Below are 18,607 nucleotides of genomic sequence, written 5' to 3'. Positions count from 1 at the left end.
AAATACATGAAAACATTACTTTATACTTGTGTCTTGACTTTATCATATTCCAGAGTTGCCTACAAATGAAACTTTTAAAAAACCACTTATCACAGGAAATCCAAAATGAGAGCAGAAAAAGTCTGTTTCAGGTTGAATTTACTCAAGATAAACATGCAAGAATTATTTATATTTGTATTTATATTATCTAAGGACTCCGAAGATAAACATACAGTATTAATGGATACTTTAGATTCATTTTAGAAAACTATTTGCTGTACAAGAGGTTTATAATCACTTTGGGTAACTATAAACAATAGTTGCTTCAACTGTAGATATTAAGTTATTACTTCAAATCAAAATACAAAATGCTGGCTCAGTTTGCAACCCTTTGGGAAAAGTTAATGAGTTAAACTATTACACTGTATTACCTCATATCACATTCATGTTTGCATGTTAACTTTCAAGCTGATTCTGGTGATGTTGAACAGTGGTGATGTTTAAAAAAAATGAATATCATACAGTGAAACTAATCAGTAACAACTCTTCAATTTATTTGAAGCAATTCATTTTCAAAAACTTTAAATTACAGCAGTCACAGAAAAAAACAGGGGTCAGAAACAATAAAATAATAATCAGTACTGCCTTTTTATGTTTTTAACACTGTCATGGCTTTATTCAAAACACAGTTGCACAAAAGTATTAACTTCAAAGTTTTCGAGGAGGGTCTTGAGGAATTTAACACACTATATACATACTGCCATACAAAGAGCATTAAAATAGGACCAAAAACTTCTACAAAATATAAAACCCACCCTTACTTATTTGCATGAAAATATCACCCACAAAGCTAAATAACTCTTAAAAAGTTATTTGGAGGCTCTAAGTGTTGTTTTCAAACCAAAGAACTCTTAGTTTTGATCATTTCGATTGCACAATAAGATGATTGAGAAGAAAGGCAATATATAGATTTAACTTTTAAAGTATCTTATAATCTGGCATATTATGCAATAAGAATTCTTAGGGACTAAAACAGGGTATTACAATTGTTAAAAAGGAGTAAAATGTTAGCCTTTTGGAGATTCAAACCCCCCAACTAAACTTATCTCAACAGTTTTATTTCAGTTATGCAGCTTTTTTAGTTTATCCAGAAATAACTTTGCAATTTACTTTAAAACCCTGTCATACATTTTAAACTAAGAAGTAATACTATTCTCAGTAATTTAAATGTGTCCCAGTATGAAAATGTAACCAACTAATCTGCTGATACGTTTTAAAAACTTACACATATTCAAAACAAAGGGAAAATTTTTTTAGCTAGCCAAAATTAAGAAAGCAATTGCCTTGAACATGGAGCCTCCACAACAAAAAACAAAGATGTACTTGCCTATTCATAATATTATATTTAGTAGTTGTATAAGACACACACACTCGGTTATCCCAAATGTTTCTATTTTGATAGACATCTACCTGAAAACAAATCTTAATATTGATTTAGTTTCAAATATTTTCCCAGCTGTCCAGTGTATTCCAATTAAATGTTATAAATGGTAATAATGCTTTAAAACTATACAAAGAATAAAGGTTCTACTCAGAAAAATTAGAACTACTTTGCAGTGTGTGCGTTCTTAAGTCGCTTCAGTCATGTCTGACTCTTGGCAGTCCTATGGACTATAGCCACCCAGGCCCCTCTGTCCCTGTGATTCTCCAGGCAAGAATACTGGAGTGGGTTGCCAGGCCCTCTTCCAGGGGATCTTCCCAACTCAGGGATCAAACCTGCATCTCTTGTTTCCTGTACTGGCGAGTGAATGCCTTACCACTAGCGTCACCTGGGAAGCCCATGCTTTGCAGCATGGTATCTAAATCATTTGAAAAGCTAATCTGATTTGAATGTCTCACTATCACCAGGCAATTGTTCTGATTTTTGAGGAACACAGTGCTGCTTCCAAGAGTCTCCTCCGTTCTTTTCTTTCTCCATCTTCCTAATATAGTCTGTACATCTTGTCAAGAAAGATTTACAGTAAGCAGAGTCTGTTGCATAAAACTGTATTGATAATAATATTTGTATTTCAGAAAACACTCAGTTTCTTTCACTTAGCTTGTTTAAGACTGAGACAAGTCTGACAAGGTGGTTGAGGTATAAAACAGAGTCATCCTGGGTGTCCCTGTTTCCCAACTGTTTTTTGAGAAGAGGGAAGGGAGTGAAACAAGAAAGGGAGGTGATCATAAGAGAATCACTGAGAGGAAAACAAGAGTGCACACTTAAAATAACCACCGTTGGCAGGTCATGATCATAAACTGGAACAAGAAAGGGCTCACCTACATGTCTCTCAACTCAGTAAAAGCAATTTTTCCTTGAAAACAAAAATCTTCTTAGTCACCTAGCTTAAAAGGTTTTAGAAGGCTCCACAAATGCCATGAACTTACTGTTGAATAGAACCTTTACTATTCTGCTCCTACTTTCCAAGCTACTCATGTGACAAAAAAGCACTCAATTACCCTCAGCCAAAAAAAAAAGGCATTGCCTTCAAACTAAAGATCTCTGGGTTGCCTCTAAAAAAATAACCAACTTATCATTCAAGAGACTATTTTCATTCCAGATTTCAGCCAACTGTGATTTCAGTGAATTTATAAATAACTTTAAAACCCTATGAATGAAATGCACCATACTATGCCTGTGTAAAAGCGATCATACTTTAATTATGCTAAAAATGACTAATACAATGAGCTTTAATTAGAAAAATTAAGATTCTAAATAAATGGCTAGGGAATTTCACAATGGGGGTCAATGAAAATTTTTCTCTACATACAATATGATCATTAACAGACTAGTTATCTTATTTGGAATGATAAGGCAAAAATAGTAAAACCACACTTTTCCTATAAAAAGTTACACATTATATTCTGTAAGGATAGCTATCATACAAGAAGAAACAAAGAAGATGTGATCACTCTATTGCACACCCAGGAACATTAGGGAATCTGGTCTTAGAATGATCTAGTCATCTTCTTCCTCTCCATCATCTTCAGCATCTCGTTTCCTCTTTTCCCCTCGAAGACCTTCTTCTTCTGAAAAAATAAAAGGAAAACTGTTCAAAATACTTAATTTTAACAAATGAATATTTGTTAGGCTAAAAAATTTTGAATCTATCTTAGTTAAAGTTAATGGCACAAGAAAATTATAGGTTAGGTTTCCCCTCTGCATTACTTTTAAGTTCAGTATTGAAACAACCATAATAGACTTAGAAATCCATAAATAATGACAGCTTGCTATGCACCCTTGTGGCCAAATCATGAAGTACAGATCAAGAAACATTAATGGAACTGTTAACTAAATTTTTAAATTTCTTGAAAGACATAGGTAAACAGAAGCAGAGGGCAAATCCATAATAGGCATTATCTGGAGTTCAACTGCTCTTCTCTCATAAATAAGGTTTCACCCTCTCCAAAATGAAAGGCTATAAAAAAAATAATAATAAATTGAGCTTATGGTCCCATTCTCTCTTCGTTCCTGTTTTGAAACAAATGTTATAAGCTGTTGTTTTTTTTTTTATTTTAAATGGAATTAATGAATGTCCTGAGAAAATTCCTCTTTAAAAAGGTTCTATACCTTTCAAGAAATTGTGATATGTTACCAATATCAAAGAGATGAGTGATAATTTGAATTATAGACACATTCTTTAAAACCCATGAATAAAGGTTTTTGAGGATTTTTGAATGCTAATGTAACTCACCCTCTTCTTCTTCTTCTTCTTCCCCTTCTTCAACATAGTCATCATCATCTTCTTCATCCTTGAGATTCAAATATTCAGTTTGAATATGACACAAATAAACTTATTTACGAAACAGAAATAGACTCACAGACACAGAAAACAAACTTATGGTTACCAAAGGGGATGAAGGAGGGATAAACTGGGAGTTTGGGATTAGGAGATATAAACCACTATATACATAAAATAGACAAACAACAAGGTCCTACTGTACAGCCCAGGGATCTAATATCCTGCAATAAACCAAAATGGAAAAGATTATGAAAAAGTGTGTGTGTGTGTATATATATATATATATATATAACTGAATCACTTTGTTATATACCAGAAACTAACATAATACTGTAAATCAACTATACTTCAATTAAAAGAAAAAATTCAGTTCGAGAATAAACAACCCATGACATGGGCTTTTCACTCTTTGATAACAATACATTCCAGCAGGAAAAAAAAATATGGTCATCCTGTGTTCTGACAACCTCTGCCTGACTTATAGAGGTCTTTTTAAAAGCCTAACTAAACCTAGTTTCTTCATGAAAATAAGTATGGTTGAGAACAACAATGTTCAAAAGAACTTTCAGCAACAACAGAAAAGTTCTGTATCTGTGCTGTTCAATGCAGTAACCGCTAGCCACACACAGCAACTGAGTATCTGAAATGTGACCAGTGCAAATGAGGAACTGAATTTTATTTTACTTTAACTAAATAAGCAAATGTGCCCAATGGCTAATAGAGTAATTATTGACTATTTCAAAGACACAGTCTTCTGTTTCATAAACTGAGGAAGGAATCACCTGAATCGTAGTTCCAACAGAGTTATACGTATGGAGTAAATCACTTAATCTCTCTGGACCTCAGTTTTCCAATCAATGAAAGAAGTATTCATCTAGAAAGATCTCAAAGTTCTTTCTACATCTAAAATTCTACACAGCAAAATAGCAAATATCAATAAAAAATCACAATAAAATTTGAATTTGATCTATAACTCTTGTGAGATGAGGTGTTTTGGATAACTAAGATTTAAACACAGCCTTCAAACATCATAACCTGTTTTTTTTTTTTTTTTAAGAAAATTGGGATAAAATCTCTAAAATGCATTGCACACTTCTACCATTTTTTGCTAAACCTTTCCCTTGAATTATCATAGTCACCATTTTGATGATGAGCAGTATTCTAATTAGTATATGCCAATTCCCTCAAAGACTATTAATATATGTAAGATGGTTTTCTCCTTTTTAAAGTGACTCTTGGCCTCTACTTTGAATTGTATCTTTTCCTAATGCCTGCTCTTTTATAGTTACTTACTATTTCAATTTTAATCTGCTATGGATTCAGAAACTAGATCAAGAAGCTTACCAGAGAACTGAATATAAAAGAGAAAATAAGTTTAGAGTAACAGTTTGAATATTCTCCTACTAAGAAAACATCTTTTGTTATTTAGACCTTTTATACTTTTACATTTTAAACATTACTGCCTTGTGTTTAGTTGTGTTCCAAATGGTTAAGTTCTAATATATATTTTAAAAAATGCAATCAATCTAGGGACCCTCTCCAACCTCAAAACAGTTTACACCTCCTTAAAAATAGTTTAAATGGCAAATGGTAAAAACTGCTTGGTAGTTAAGAAATACTTGGACGACCCACCTTTTTCAAAATAACCACAGCTCCATTTGTGTCTAGAAATATTAATCAGAACCTATTTTTCCCACATTTAGCTTGAAGCCCCTGGAAACTAAACTGCATGACACATATCAGAAACAGTTCTTAGTCAATTTAAACCTTAAAACACTCCATACCAGGACATCCAAGCTACAAAAAGCATAAGCAATTGATAAGGTAGCAAATAAACTAAGCAACTATAGTAAAAATCAGGAAAATGTGTGGGCTTACACTTACATAAAAAAGGAAGAGAAGGGGGTAGAAGAGAGGGGATAGAAGAGGAGGGAAAGGGAGAGGAAAAGGAGAAAGAACATTTTTTTAAACACTTCAAATCTGCAAGGAATGACAAATGAGGGTATCTAAATATTTATAAATTTTTTTAAAACCAAACCACTTGAAATACTAATCACATATATTCCATGGTAATTAAGAAAAGCTCAACTTTAAAAAGCAAATTATTTCTCTGGACTTTGTTTTATACAAAACATGATTAATCAATTCATGTTTTTATGCCTTTTTAAAAAAATATATCATCTTTTTGTGACTTTAAAAAAATATATATCATCTAGACTTCCCTGGTGGTCCTCTGGCTACGACTCAGTGCTTACAAGGCAGGGAGCCTGGAGTTCAGGAAACTAAATCCTGTGTGCTACAGTGAAAACCCAGCAGAGCTAAATACACACACACACACACACACACAATCTATTAGATTACCAGATATTTGCTCTGTAAAGATTATGGTCTTTTCCTAATTAGTGGTTTATAAAATGTTTCCTCATTTGTGTTAATACTGTGAATAGTGCAAAAACACTGTAATTCCCAATTCTCCTAAATCCCCCATCTCCATTTTTAATGAAGTATACTACATGTAAGTCCTTCCTTATACATATTAATTCCTTACATTTGAAGAGCAGCTGAAATAGAAATAACTCAAACAAAAAAGTAGCTAATCAAATATCATTTCTATTTCCTTCTAATTTTTTTTTTAAATCTTACTTTCTGAAGGTTCTCTGGCTCTTAGCTTCTAAAAACAAGACTTCATTTTAAAAAACACCCAAATTACCTCATCATGATTGAAAATTTCTGGACTCAGCTACCTGGGTACCACATTGACTTAATGTTGTATATATTATCTTAGAAATGTTTGCTCTATACTTCACCACATCATTTTTAGTTCATATTTCCCAATACTCAACAGAAGGATGAATACAAATACATTCAAAGTTAGCTGAAGGTCATTTTTAAAATGACTTAATACCATTTAAAGAAGAATTACTGGCACAGAAAATAAAGTCAACTGCAAGGACTGGTGGTTTAGTGGTTAGGACTCTCTACTTCCACTGTAGTAGGGGCATGGGTTCGATCCCTAGTCAGGGAATTAAGGTCGCACAAATGGAGTAGTGCAGCCAAAGGCAAAAATAAGTCAAATTACAAAATAATAAGTCTATTATTTTACTAAGTAAATTAAAACTTATGAGGAAAATATTCAAGTTGTATGCTGATAAGAATTGAATAGGCTGCCTTTCTCCCTGAATACTTAAAAGTTCTATTCTTCATTATTGTGAAGATCCTAACTCACTAAGGCGCCAAACAAATTTAAGTGCCATTTTTTTTCTATACTAGTTTCATATTTAAAATGGTATCAGAGAAAAATCATCATTAACCAGTGATACTATTTAAGTAATGTAAAAGTCATTGGGAAAACAAAAATACAATTTCTAGTCTAAGTAAGAGGTTATTTTTAATAATAAACATTAAATTATGAATGATGAAAACAAAACTCAGTAATTTTACCTTAAGAGAAAACTAAGTTATCTAAACTCCCAGGGACTACAGATCATTTGTTCTAGTCAACTGACATTTCCTGTGAACCTACTATGTGCCAATCAATGTATTAGATGCTGAGACACAAAGATGAATAGCCCTTCCCTAAAGGACCTATCTAGTAGAAAGTAGCCAAATAAGTTTTTACAAAATGTCTATAGGTTCAAAGTTAAAAGAGGAAGGAGTGACTGTCCCTTTAAAATTATAGAAAGCTTCAATAATGAGGCAACTCCAGAGTTGAGTGTTTAAAGAATCATGAGGCACAATTTGAGTAATGGTTACACAAGTATGTACATATATAATATTTCATGGAGTTGTACATAAAATTGGTCCACTTTACATGCTTTAGTATGTTGATGTTACCTGAGAAAAAAGAAAAGTTCATTAGAAGGCATGGCTAGCAAGTCATTTCAGATAAAGTAAACAATGTGTACACAGACAGAAAGGCAGTAACAGCTTTGTGTGATGATTTAATTCGGTACTAAGGGAGATGAAGCTAGAGAAGGAAGCAGAGGCTAGATAATGGAGGGCCTTGTATATCGTGGTGGTAACAGGGAAACATTAAAGGGTTTCAAGCAGGCTAGTGATACAATCACATTTGCATGCAGACCACACAGGCAAGCACTGTGGAGGATACACCTAAGTAGTTAACACTGTTCTCAGAGAGACCATTTAGAAAACTACTAGAAAAGCATAAGCAAAAAATAATTAGGGGAAAGGAAAGCTTCCATGAGTGCCTACAACGTGCCAGCAACTAGATACTTTACACACATTAGTTTGTTAAATCCTTAATGACTCTATGAAGTTGGTATAAATCTCAGTTATATAAATGCAGAAACTGGGGCTCAGAAACACTTGTAAAATGTTTCCACTATACCATGCTACTAAGGGAAAGATGGATTTGAAAGATATCTGGGAGGCAAAATCATAGGGTTTATGATTATCTGGATATAGTATAAACTGGGGGGCAGTGGGGAAAAAAAGCAGGTGGACACACACAGAGTTGTGAAAAACAACTCTCAAATTTCTACACAACTTACTTTTTATATTACTTAACCCTATGCCGAAAGAGTTAATTTTCACTGCACATAAGAAGGTCTATTCACCTGAATTTCTTCTTTCATCAAGTATGAGAGGCCCACCTCCTCTTCTCCCTCTCCCAGTTCTGAGCCTGCTTCATCTTCATCCTCATCCTCATCCTCCTCTTCTTCCTCCTCCTCTTCCTCATATCCTTCAGGTGGACCAGCTTCATCTTCCTCTTCCTCTTCATCATCTTCATCTCCATCTTTTAGAGTATTTTAAAAGATGAGCAAACATCTGGGCAAATATTTTTGCCCTGGCCCCTCAAATTCTTAAGCCAATGGGTAGAAAGTATCTCAGGGTGATTTTAAGATTTATTTTATAACATCCCTATTTACTATTTGAGAAATACAGTATCTAAATATTAGAATTTTCCCAATGTATAGATTCTCATCAAAACATTACATGTACTGAAGTTGATTTTACTTCACAGTCTTCAAAACCTGTCAATCATTCCATCATTTTGTAACACTGTTTATCCCTCAAATTTCTTCTTACAAGTGAATAACTTTTCAACCAATAGCAACAGTGTCCCATCACTAACAACAGCTGTCCTGTCATCTGATCTATTAGTCACCCATTTATCTGAAAATGTTCAACTCCTAGAACATTTCCATCACCCCCTACAAAAGAAAACCTATATCCATTAATAGTCACTCACTATTCTCCTCTCCCAGATCCCTAACAATCATTACTCTACTTTCTGTCTCTATGAATTTGCCTACGAATTTGAGGCAAATGCCACACATATTGTATGACATTTCATATAAACAGTGTCATACAATATGTGGCTTTCTGAATATGGCTTCTTTCACTCAGCAGAATGTTTTCAAGGTTCACACACATGGTAGCATGCACCAGTACTTCAATCATTTTCATGGTTGATTAAGATTCCATTGTATGGATACATCACATTTTATTTATCTGTTCACCAACTGATATATACTTGAGTTGTTTCTACTTTGTGACTTTTATGGATAATTATGTGATGAATGGTTTTTGGTTTGTTTTTAATACTTTTTTTCCTTTTTTAGTTCTACCAGTTTATTGCTACCAACCCATCTCCCTCCACCCTCATGCACATATGCTCAGTCATGTAACCCCATGGATTGCAACCCGCCAGGCTCCTCTGTCCATGGACTTTTCCAGGCAAGAATACTGGAGTAGGTTGCCATTTCCTTCTCTATGTTTTTAATACTATTTTAAAAGTTGCCCCCCAAAAAGTTACCATTTTACTGGGCAGTGGTGAAGTTTACATAAATATAAATTTTCATGGAGCTTAATACTATAATAACCATTAAATTCCCCAAAGCAATCAGAAATCTGAACAAATACAGGACTAGGGCTGTGGGTTTTAAGGTTTTCTTGTCTTACATCTTTTATCCCCCACACTTAAATACCCAAGTCCAGTCTAACTTACTAGCTAGGGTACAGGCTATAATTGTGACACATTTATAGTATTAAGAATGATTACCCTCATCATCCTCCTCTTCTGAGTCTGGTGCTTCATTATCCTCCTGGTCAAATCCATCTAAGTATGTGATTTGCTGCAGCAGTTCAAAAATACTTTCTCTGTAATCTTCCAGGTTTGTGATCTCACAGTTAAACAAGTCAAGACTCTTCAAATTTTTAAGATTTTGCTAGAAAGGTAAAAAGTAAAAAATTTCATTCACGATTTAAAATCTCATGTTATTTCTTTTTAATGCATGAACCAAAAAATGTATAGAACTTGAAGTCAAAAGAATTTCAGGTGTTTAGAATTTTATAATGAAGGGTTATTATATCGAGCACAGCTAATTCTCCTAATAGTCCCTGGCATATAAACACCACAAGAGCAGGAACTCTGTTTTGTTCACTGCTATCTCTAGCACCTGGCTTAGTGCTTTACCTGTAGTGTGCACTCAATATACTTTGTTGACTGAATCTGTGCATAGAGGCAACAACAATAACATGGTTAGTTTAAATCCACAGTCAAGTTTATTTTCAACAATTTCAACCTCCCCCCAAGCTTTTTTTTTTTTTTTTTTTTTTGGTAAATTTGATGAAGTTTTACTTCATCTCCTTTCCTTCCCTCATACCAGGAAACTGAGGAGCAAATAATGAAATAACTCAAAAAATAATCAAGAAAGAAGGAACAGAATTTAAGAAAATACTGGAAATTTTACAACCAGATATTCAACTCTTGAGTTGATGATAAAATAAATTTCCTACTGATTTAAACATTTATCTGAATGTTTTACTCCAAAGGAAAATAAAGCAGTATCATCTATATCACAACATATAAGAAAGTCAAAAGTTTCAAAAGAGTGAATTACAAGTCAATAGGATAAAACTCAAGCAAATCTCAGAAAATTCAACCAGAAAAAGCAAGTCCAGAGACAAACCTTTCCACTTACCAGAGCTTCTACTGTACTGAGATCTTTGATTTTGTTTCCACTCAAATTGAGGTAGGTAAGATTTGGGCATTTCTCTGCCAGGACTTCCAAGCCTCCAGAAATTATATTATCACTAAGTTCCAACTATATATTCAACATGAGAAGAAAACAAAGAATGGCAAAGGCTCAGGACACATTAAAGATTTCTAAAATATATCAATTTAAAGAAGAAAACAATTGTCATCCTCTTTGGCTTCAAGAAAGACTTTCACAAGTCTTTAATTTCCAAATTCCCATCTATGACCGCCAAATAAAATATCAGAATCTCTAAAGACTTCTAACCAGGTTTGGTTCCAGTTGTATAATAGTTGGATTTTACACTTCAGAGAAAAACATTTGGTGGTGTTAAATTCATGTCATAAAGTGATTTCATTATTAAATTTAAATTTCCACAACCAAAGCAATATTAGAGTGGATTTCAAAATGCTACACAACCCATTTTCTTACCTCTAGAAACTTAAGAGGCTTCTAATTAAAAGGCAGAATCATCATTTCATGTGGGAAAAAAAGTGCATAATAGCCCTTGGCATCAAAATCATGATACTCTCATGCCTCATGCCAACTTACCTTCCGAAGTTTATTTAAGCTGGGCAGCCGGGCCAGTGAACTTAGTTCCACATTAGCCATACTCAGAAACTCTAGTTTTTTAAAAGTATCATTCAGGCCCTCAATTTCCCCATTGACACAGAGGCAATTATCAAGGACCAATTCTGTTACCTAGAAGAGAAAATATGAATGATTCTTTAGTTTGTTTAGCAAAAAGACCTGGGTCCTGACACTCTGGAAACATGAATATTAAAACCACCAATCCCCTTATATAGATCCTTTTCATTCTCCCCCAAAATTGAAATACAAAGTCTGATATCATAAGTTAATTTTTTTAAATTTAAACTTGGACTAAGACAGTCAATGCCTGCTTCAAATCACTAATAAAAAAGTTTTTAATATTTATTTATTTATTTAGCTGTACTGGGTCTTAGTTGCAGCATGTGGGATCTAATTCCCTGACCAGGGATTGAACCTGGGTCTCCAGTACTGGGAGTACAGAGTCTTACCACTGGACCACCAGGGATGTCCCACTAATTAAAAAAAATTTTTTTTAATTGCATAAGAAATAAACCTTTGAAAATGTCCCACATGAAACTTGTTTCTGACACTTGTGAAAAGGACCCTCAACATCAGAGCATATTTTATGCAGTAAGGGGACACCCAGGTTACTGAGAAAGGATTTAAATGAGCCCTAAAATAGAAGAAAGGCAATTGTTTTATTCACTCTTTCACTTTAAAACTCCCTTATCTTTGGTTGATGTCACCATAACTCAAAAATACCTTGTTACCTTTCATGAAGAAACATTAGAAAGCTCCTTCTCAGACAGCCCAGCTTTCAGATGCTCTTTGTTCTAATATCAGTATCACCCAGAACAACACATCCTTGACCAAATGTTATTTTTCCCTGCCACCCTGGTAGAATTTCTGTGACTTCTCCCCAGTCGTGGAAAGGCATATGCTGGATCCTCTATCCAGTCAGAGCTGGAGCAGAAAACTTTCTAGTGTGGGCCTAAATGGACTTAAACCTAGAAGGGAGGCAGGAAACCTTGGCCCTCCACTCTCAATGCAAAAATATGCTTGGGGTATTTTGAGATATAAATGTTAGCAACTAGGAATGCCACCTTCTCTATTTGAACATGACATGGTATTTCAGGAAGCAAAGGAAGGCATCATAATCTGTTTAGAGCAGAAGTCAAGGCCTAGAAGGTTAGCACGGCTGCCTGGGGTCAGTCACAATGTGGGCCGAGCTGTGCCTGCGCGCAGTCTCGGGACTCCCAGTCTCGCTGAGTGGAGGAGAGGGCCACTAGATTTGGTGTCAGAAAACCAGTTTTTCCACTTGAGTACGTAACTTCACTGCCCTGAGACTCCGTTTGCTAATTTGGATTCTAAGACAATACCATCCACCTTACAAGTTGGTCGGAAGTAGTAAAGTAAATAACACACACGAAGAGTGCTTTGTAAACTGTAAAGGGCTATTCAAATATAAGAGACCGTTATTACACCACAGGGCTGCAAAAACGTGACATCCGGGACTCCCCAAAACTGGTGAGAAAATTACTAGGGATAGGACAGGTACAAAAATGGGGGAGGAGGGGAAACCCACTTTTCCAACCAAGACAGAAAAGCGCATTCGAAATGTGTGCTTCTGCGAGACAGCTGTTTAACTTTGATTTTGTTTTTTCCTTAAGTCCTTAAAGAGTAGGCCCTAGGAAACTTCAAGTTATCTGTGGGATGATAGTAGTGACTCCCTGCCCCCCACCAATTTCATGGAAAGATATTTTCTAAGAAGTACGTAAAGATCTCGGATTCCCACTCCTCACGCCGCTACAAGCTTACGGAAAGGACCCTACGCTGCTACGCATAAGCACCACCTCTACCCCTCCCGAAAAAAATATACCCCTTATATTGCAACTCTAGGGTTTATTTCGAAGGCTGCAATTAGCAAGACTCTAGACGATTTCCACTGCGACCAGAAACGCGAGGTTCCTCGCTGGCCATGGGCCCCGCTTTCGCGACCTGCCGCTCCGACCGACGGGAAACCCCACAAGGGGCGGGGACTCCCCAACGAAAAGAGGGGTCGCCTCCCAGCCCGCGTTGCCCACAGCGCCTCCGCCCCGGGCGGGGAGGACTGAGTTGAGAAGGCTCCCTCCAAAAAGGAGGCGGAAACGCCTTCCGCCCGACCCCCGAAAAGTTGACCGCGACCCGCCTCACGTGGCCCCTCCCAAGCCTGTCTCTTTAACTAAGGCGACAGCAGAGAGCGCATCATTTAGTTTCGCCGAACCTATCTTTAAGACGCGAAACTTCTACGACCCATTTGTTTAGTTTTGTGAAACCGTCTCCCGGGATCAAAACTGGAGTTGCAGCCTCCACGACACGCCACGCCGAGCCGAATTTTGTTACACCGCGGGAGGACGAAGGGGATAAAGTCTCGTGTCTCCTCCCCACCTCCGGTCACTACGACGAGTCCCAAAACTTCCTCGCGGCCAGAGAACCAGCCGCTGACCCAGATTCCGCCTGGCGGCGGTCGGCGCGCGCCGCTTCCCGGGGGAGTGGGCGCCGCCGGCAGCCCGCGGTCCTTCCGACTACGCAAGCGACCCCAGCCAGCGCCCGGCGCGATGTCGTCGAACGTCCAGGGGCCTCGAGGCCGCGGACGGCCCCTGGCCCAAAAAAAGAGTTGGCAGCTCTGCAGAAAAGTTGGACTAACTTCTCAGGCGACGATGGCTGCGGCAGAGGCGAATGGGACTGGGGGGTCGCGCCCACGCCGCCGGCCCTAAGGAGCAAGACCGTGGGCAGCGAAGCCGGTGAACCACCCCCAACACCCCGCTTCCCGCCCCCACGAGGCCACGACGCCTGACTCGAGGGGAGAAGGGGCTAAGCCCCCAAGCACACACAAAAACGCCCCCTAGAAACTTAAACCCTTCGCCATTTTAAGATTTTAATGATTTAAAAGTTAAAATGGAATATTTCCCTCCAGCCCTAACCCCAGATAGGGGTTAATTCATTACCCCTCCCCACACGCCCACCAGGACCCCCAGAAACCCGATCCTCCGAATACAGGGCTGGTAAGGAAGGGGAGGGGGCTGAGTCATCTCACCTCCTCCGGGGCTCTGTCCCTTAACTCCAGGTTAATCCTCTTCTTCATCTCCATGTCCTCCTCCTGCTCTTCTGCTACCACTCTCCTCCCTTACCTTTTCCTGCCTTTCCCACTACCCCCAACCCTAAATTTTTAAAAGATTTGGAAATGAATGAAAAAAAAAAGGCAAATATAAACGCCCACCACCACCAGATAGGTATGGGAAAGAAAGAAGAGAATCGCAAATGGAGTCCAAGGAGTTGGGACTCTAACTCGGCTGCCCCCACCTCCTTGTCCACACACTCGCGCGCGCACTCACACGCACACACATACACACACCCTCAGTTCCTTCCCCTTCAATGGCTGCTCGGAGACTGAGCCTCCATGACACCGCACCGCCAACCCCCTGGCCTACACTCCACCCACCTCCCGAATGTATTGGTGGATTCTTCAGCATCTCACTCCTCCATTGGGTTACATCAACGTCTATCAGTCTTTAGGGCGGACCTGAACCAGAAACAGTGTGTTTACTGGCTGCGACCAAGCGCGCAGTTAACTCCGATAGGTCCAGGACGGTGTTCGTCCCGGAGAAATGATTTTGAATCACAGTAGCCCCCCTCCTTTTCTTTGTGTGATTGGCGCGCTTTCCCTAGGCGATCGGAAGGTTCTGAAGCTTGTTGGATTTCTTTTTGTTTTTGTTTTATCTGTTTTTCACATTAAAAGAAGGAAGAAAACGTCCTTCTTACATGCGGAAGTTGTGAGACAGATAATTGAGCACCCTGCACCCACCCGCTCCTGGCGGTTTTAAAACGCAGCTCTTGCTTTGCAGCCAAGGTGCACAGCAGCGTGCTCACCTCGTAAAAAGCATGCCTTCGTGGCTCTGTCCTGCAGGAGATAGGCTTCTGCTGCAGAACCAAACAGGGATAAAGATGGTAGTTTTAACTTTCAGCATGAAGGACTAAACGATTTTGAAAGTAGTTGGGTGAAGTATGATAAGTTAGGCAGCTTTAAACAAAACTACCCTAGAGGACTTGTTCTTGGGGTAATTGTTGCTGTAATAAACACTAAGGCCTTGGAGGGAAAATAATGCTGGCCTAACAAAAATCAGACATCAATGCGCATACGAATAGTACCGCAATGCCTCTTCTTTCTAAAATCCCTTTGGTCGGTTTCCAAGGAAATCTGTAGTTTAAATGTGCTTTTAAAAGTCTGTCAATGTGGAATATAAAAGCGGTATTAGAATGATTTTTTAAACTTTTGTTCCTGAGAGTTTAGCCTTTCTTATTTCTTGCTTAAATTCTGTTCTTTCCATTCCTTTACACCTTTCTCAGGATAAATACCCAAAGAAAGTCCCGCTACCTTGGGAAAGGAAGTAGGTGACTTAGTCCAAATTTCAGAACTGTTTCTTTACTATTTTTCCAGTTTTTCAGGTTAGAGACCTTAGGATTTCCTATCAGGTTTCTAAGGGCTCCACATTGCCCCACCTTCCATACTTCTCCCTAACAAAACACACAGCTCCTGAAACAGGCTTGCCTTTAAAATGTAAATATTTGGAATTTGTCATGTTAAATAAAAGAAAACAAAATAGTGATTGTCTTTTCCTTGCCAAGTGTTTCCTTTGAATTCCCTGAAAAGGAGGTTTTATGAAGATAAAAACAGCGGAAGAAGGAGAGATTTTGGTATAAAATGATATGATGAGGGCAGGTATTTGGAGTTAGTCTTTGTTTGTTTGTTTGAACACAGGCCAAAGGAAGTCAAGATGATACAAGAATGAATCAAAATGAACTGAGGAACAGTTCAACAAGAGGTTTTTTTTGTTTTGTTTTTTTTAAAGCAAGACAAGGAAAAAGGGGACTATAAAGAAACACATTTTAGTACCAGTTTAGGAAATTCTGTGTTCTGATCCCACTAGCCATTGCAATCTGAAACTCTGAGTGGAATCCCAAAGACAGTTGGGGAAAGCGTTAGATTAGGGAGTCATCCATATATGAGTGATAGCTGAGGGCATGAGAACAAAATAAGATGTCCACAGAGAATGTATATAAGACTTATCAGGCAAAGGAGAGCAAAACATGGTTGAGGAAACAGACATTAAGTTGTCTACCAAAGCTGTCAGAGAAGCTAAGGAGCAAGTAGAAAAGAACGAGCTAAAAAAAAGAAAAGAAGGAGGTGAATTTGTAGGGGGGAAATATATGAAAGCCAAAGAGTTTCAAGGGATAGATGATTATTGGGGTTAAACTGTAGGACTTTTTTTATCAGAACACAATAGGTAGAATGGGAGACTGGGCTAGAAATAATGAACATGAGGAAAGGCCATACATAGTAAGCCTAGACAGGGATTCCAAAAGTGGACCTTACCCCCATACCTGTTATCCCCACCCTCATATCATCTTTAATCTTCATATCTCAATACCTTGAAACTTTCTAGTCTCAGTCAAGAAGCTAGGATAAACAAGATGTGGGAGAGGAAAGATTCCCCATAAGGCTAGCGCACAGAAAGAAAGGTGCCTCGGAAGGGGTTGAATGAAGACTACCACCAAGCTAACAGACAAGTGCATGGAGCTAAGTGAAGGATAAAAGATGAAATACAGTCAAACATGGAAACAACTTAAATGTCCATCAAAAGATGAATGGATAAAGAAGATGTATATTGTGTATATGTATAATATAATGGAATATTACTCAGCCATAAAAAATAATGAAATAATGCCATTTGCAGCTCCATGGATGGACCTAGAGATCATCATACTCAGTGAATTAAGTCAGACAAAGACAAAGATCATATGATATCACTTATATGTGGACTCTAAAATATTACACAAATGAAATTATATAAAAAACAAAAGCAGACTTAGATATAGAGAACAGATTTGTGTCTGCCAAGGGGTAGGCAGTGCAGAGGAGGAATGGATTGGGAGTTCGGGATTAGGGGATGCAAACTATTACACACAGCATTAATAAACAACAAGGCCGTATGATATAGCACAAGAAACTATATTCTCGATATCCTATAATAAATCACAATGGAAAAGAATATAAAAAAAGAATATATTTATATATGTACAGTATAACTGAATCACTTTGCAGTATACCAGAAACTAAGACAACGTTGGATATCAATCATACTTTATTTTTTAATTTTAATTTTAAAAAAATGAAAGAAAGGACTTCTCTGGTGGTCCAGTGGTTAAAAATCCGCCTGCTAATGCAGGGGACACAAGTTCAATCCCTGGTCCAGGCAGATCCCACATCCTGCAGGGCAACTAAGCTGGTGTGCCACAAGTACTGAGCCACAACTCTGGACCCATGCTGTGCAGCAAGAGAAGCCACCACGGGTCAGAAGCCTGCACATCTCAGCAAAAAGTAGCCCTCACTCACTGCACCTAGAGAAAGTCCATGCGCAGCAACAAAGACCCAGCAAGCCAAAAACATAACTAATTAATTTTTTAAAAAACAATGCAGTTAAAGAAAAAGCCAAATTCATGAACTTAAATACATTTTAAGCTGAAATAATGAGGCAGACATCACCTAGAGCCAGACATCCTGGAATGTGAAGTCAAGTGGGCCTTAGAAAGCATCATCACTATGAACAAAGCTAGTGGAAGTGATGGAATTCCAGTTGAGCTACTTCAAATCCTAAAAGATGATGCTGTGAATGTGCTGCACTCAATATGCCAGCAAATTTGAAAAATTCAGCAGTGGCCACAGGATTGGGAAGGGTCAGTTTTCATTCCAATCCCAAAGAAAGGCAATGCCAAATAATGTTCAGACTACCACACAATTGCCCTCATCTCACACGCTAGCAAAGTAATGCTCAAAATTCTCCAAGCCAGGCTTCAACAGTACATGAACCAAGAACTTCTGGATGTTCAAGCTGGATTTAGAAAAGGCAGAGGAACCAGAGATCAAGTTGCCAACATCCATTGGATCATTGAAAAAGGAAGAGAGTTCCAGAAAAACATCTATTTCTGCTTTATTGATTACCCCAAAGCCTTCCACAACAAACTGTGGAAAATTCTGAAAGATGGGAATACCAGACCACCTTACCTGCCTCCTGAGAAATCTGTAGGCAGGTCAAGAAGCAACAGTTAGAACTAGATATGGAAAAACAGACTGGTTCCAATTTGGGAAAGGAATACGTCAAGGTTGTATATTGTCACCACGTTTATTTAACTTATATGCAGAGTACATCATGAGAAATGCTGGGCTGGATGAAGCACAAACTGGAATCAAGATTG

The 18,607-nt window shown here is 37.8% G+C and overlaps 1 protein-coding gene across 1 annotated transcript; it reads right to left on the bottom strand.

The window, feature by feature from the left end:
• Nucleotides 1-498: 498 nt before the first annotated feature.
• ANP32E (acidic nuclear phosphoprotein 32 family member E) lies at nt 499-14,748 on the bottom strand. Its single transcript, XM_065905112.1, has 7 exons — nt 14,391-14,748; nt 11,315-11,464; nt 10,709-10,831; nt 9,787-9,952; nt 8,339-8,517; nt 3,714-3,771; nt 499-3,048 (listed from the first exon to the last, which is right to left on the bottom strand). Exons 1-7 carry the CDS (start codon nt 14,442-14,444, stop codon nt 2,978-2,980), a joined length of 801 nt encoding a protein of 266 aa, XP_065761184.1. The 5' UTR covers nt 14,445-14,748; the 3' UTR covers nt 499-2,977.
• Nucleotides 14,749-18,607: the final 3,859 nt, after the last annotated feature.

Source organism: Muntiacus reevesi, chromosome 1 (assembly GCF_963930625.1).
Source record: "Muntiacus reevesi chromosome 1, mMunRee1.1, whole genome shotgun sequence".
NCBI lineage: Eukaryota > Metazoa > Chordata > Mammalia > Artiodactyla > Cervidae > Muntiacus > Muntiacus reevesi.
The sequence above is the reverse complement of the archived record's forward strand: the minus strand, read 5'-3'. Positions and strand labels throughout refer to the sequence as shown.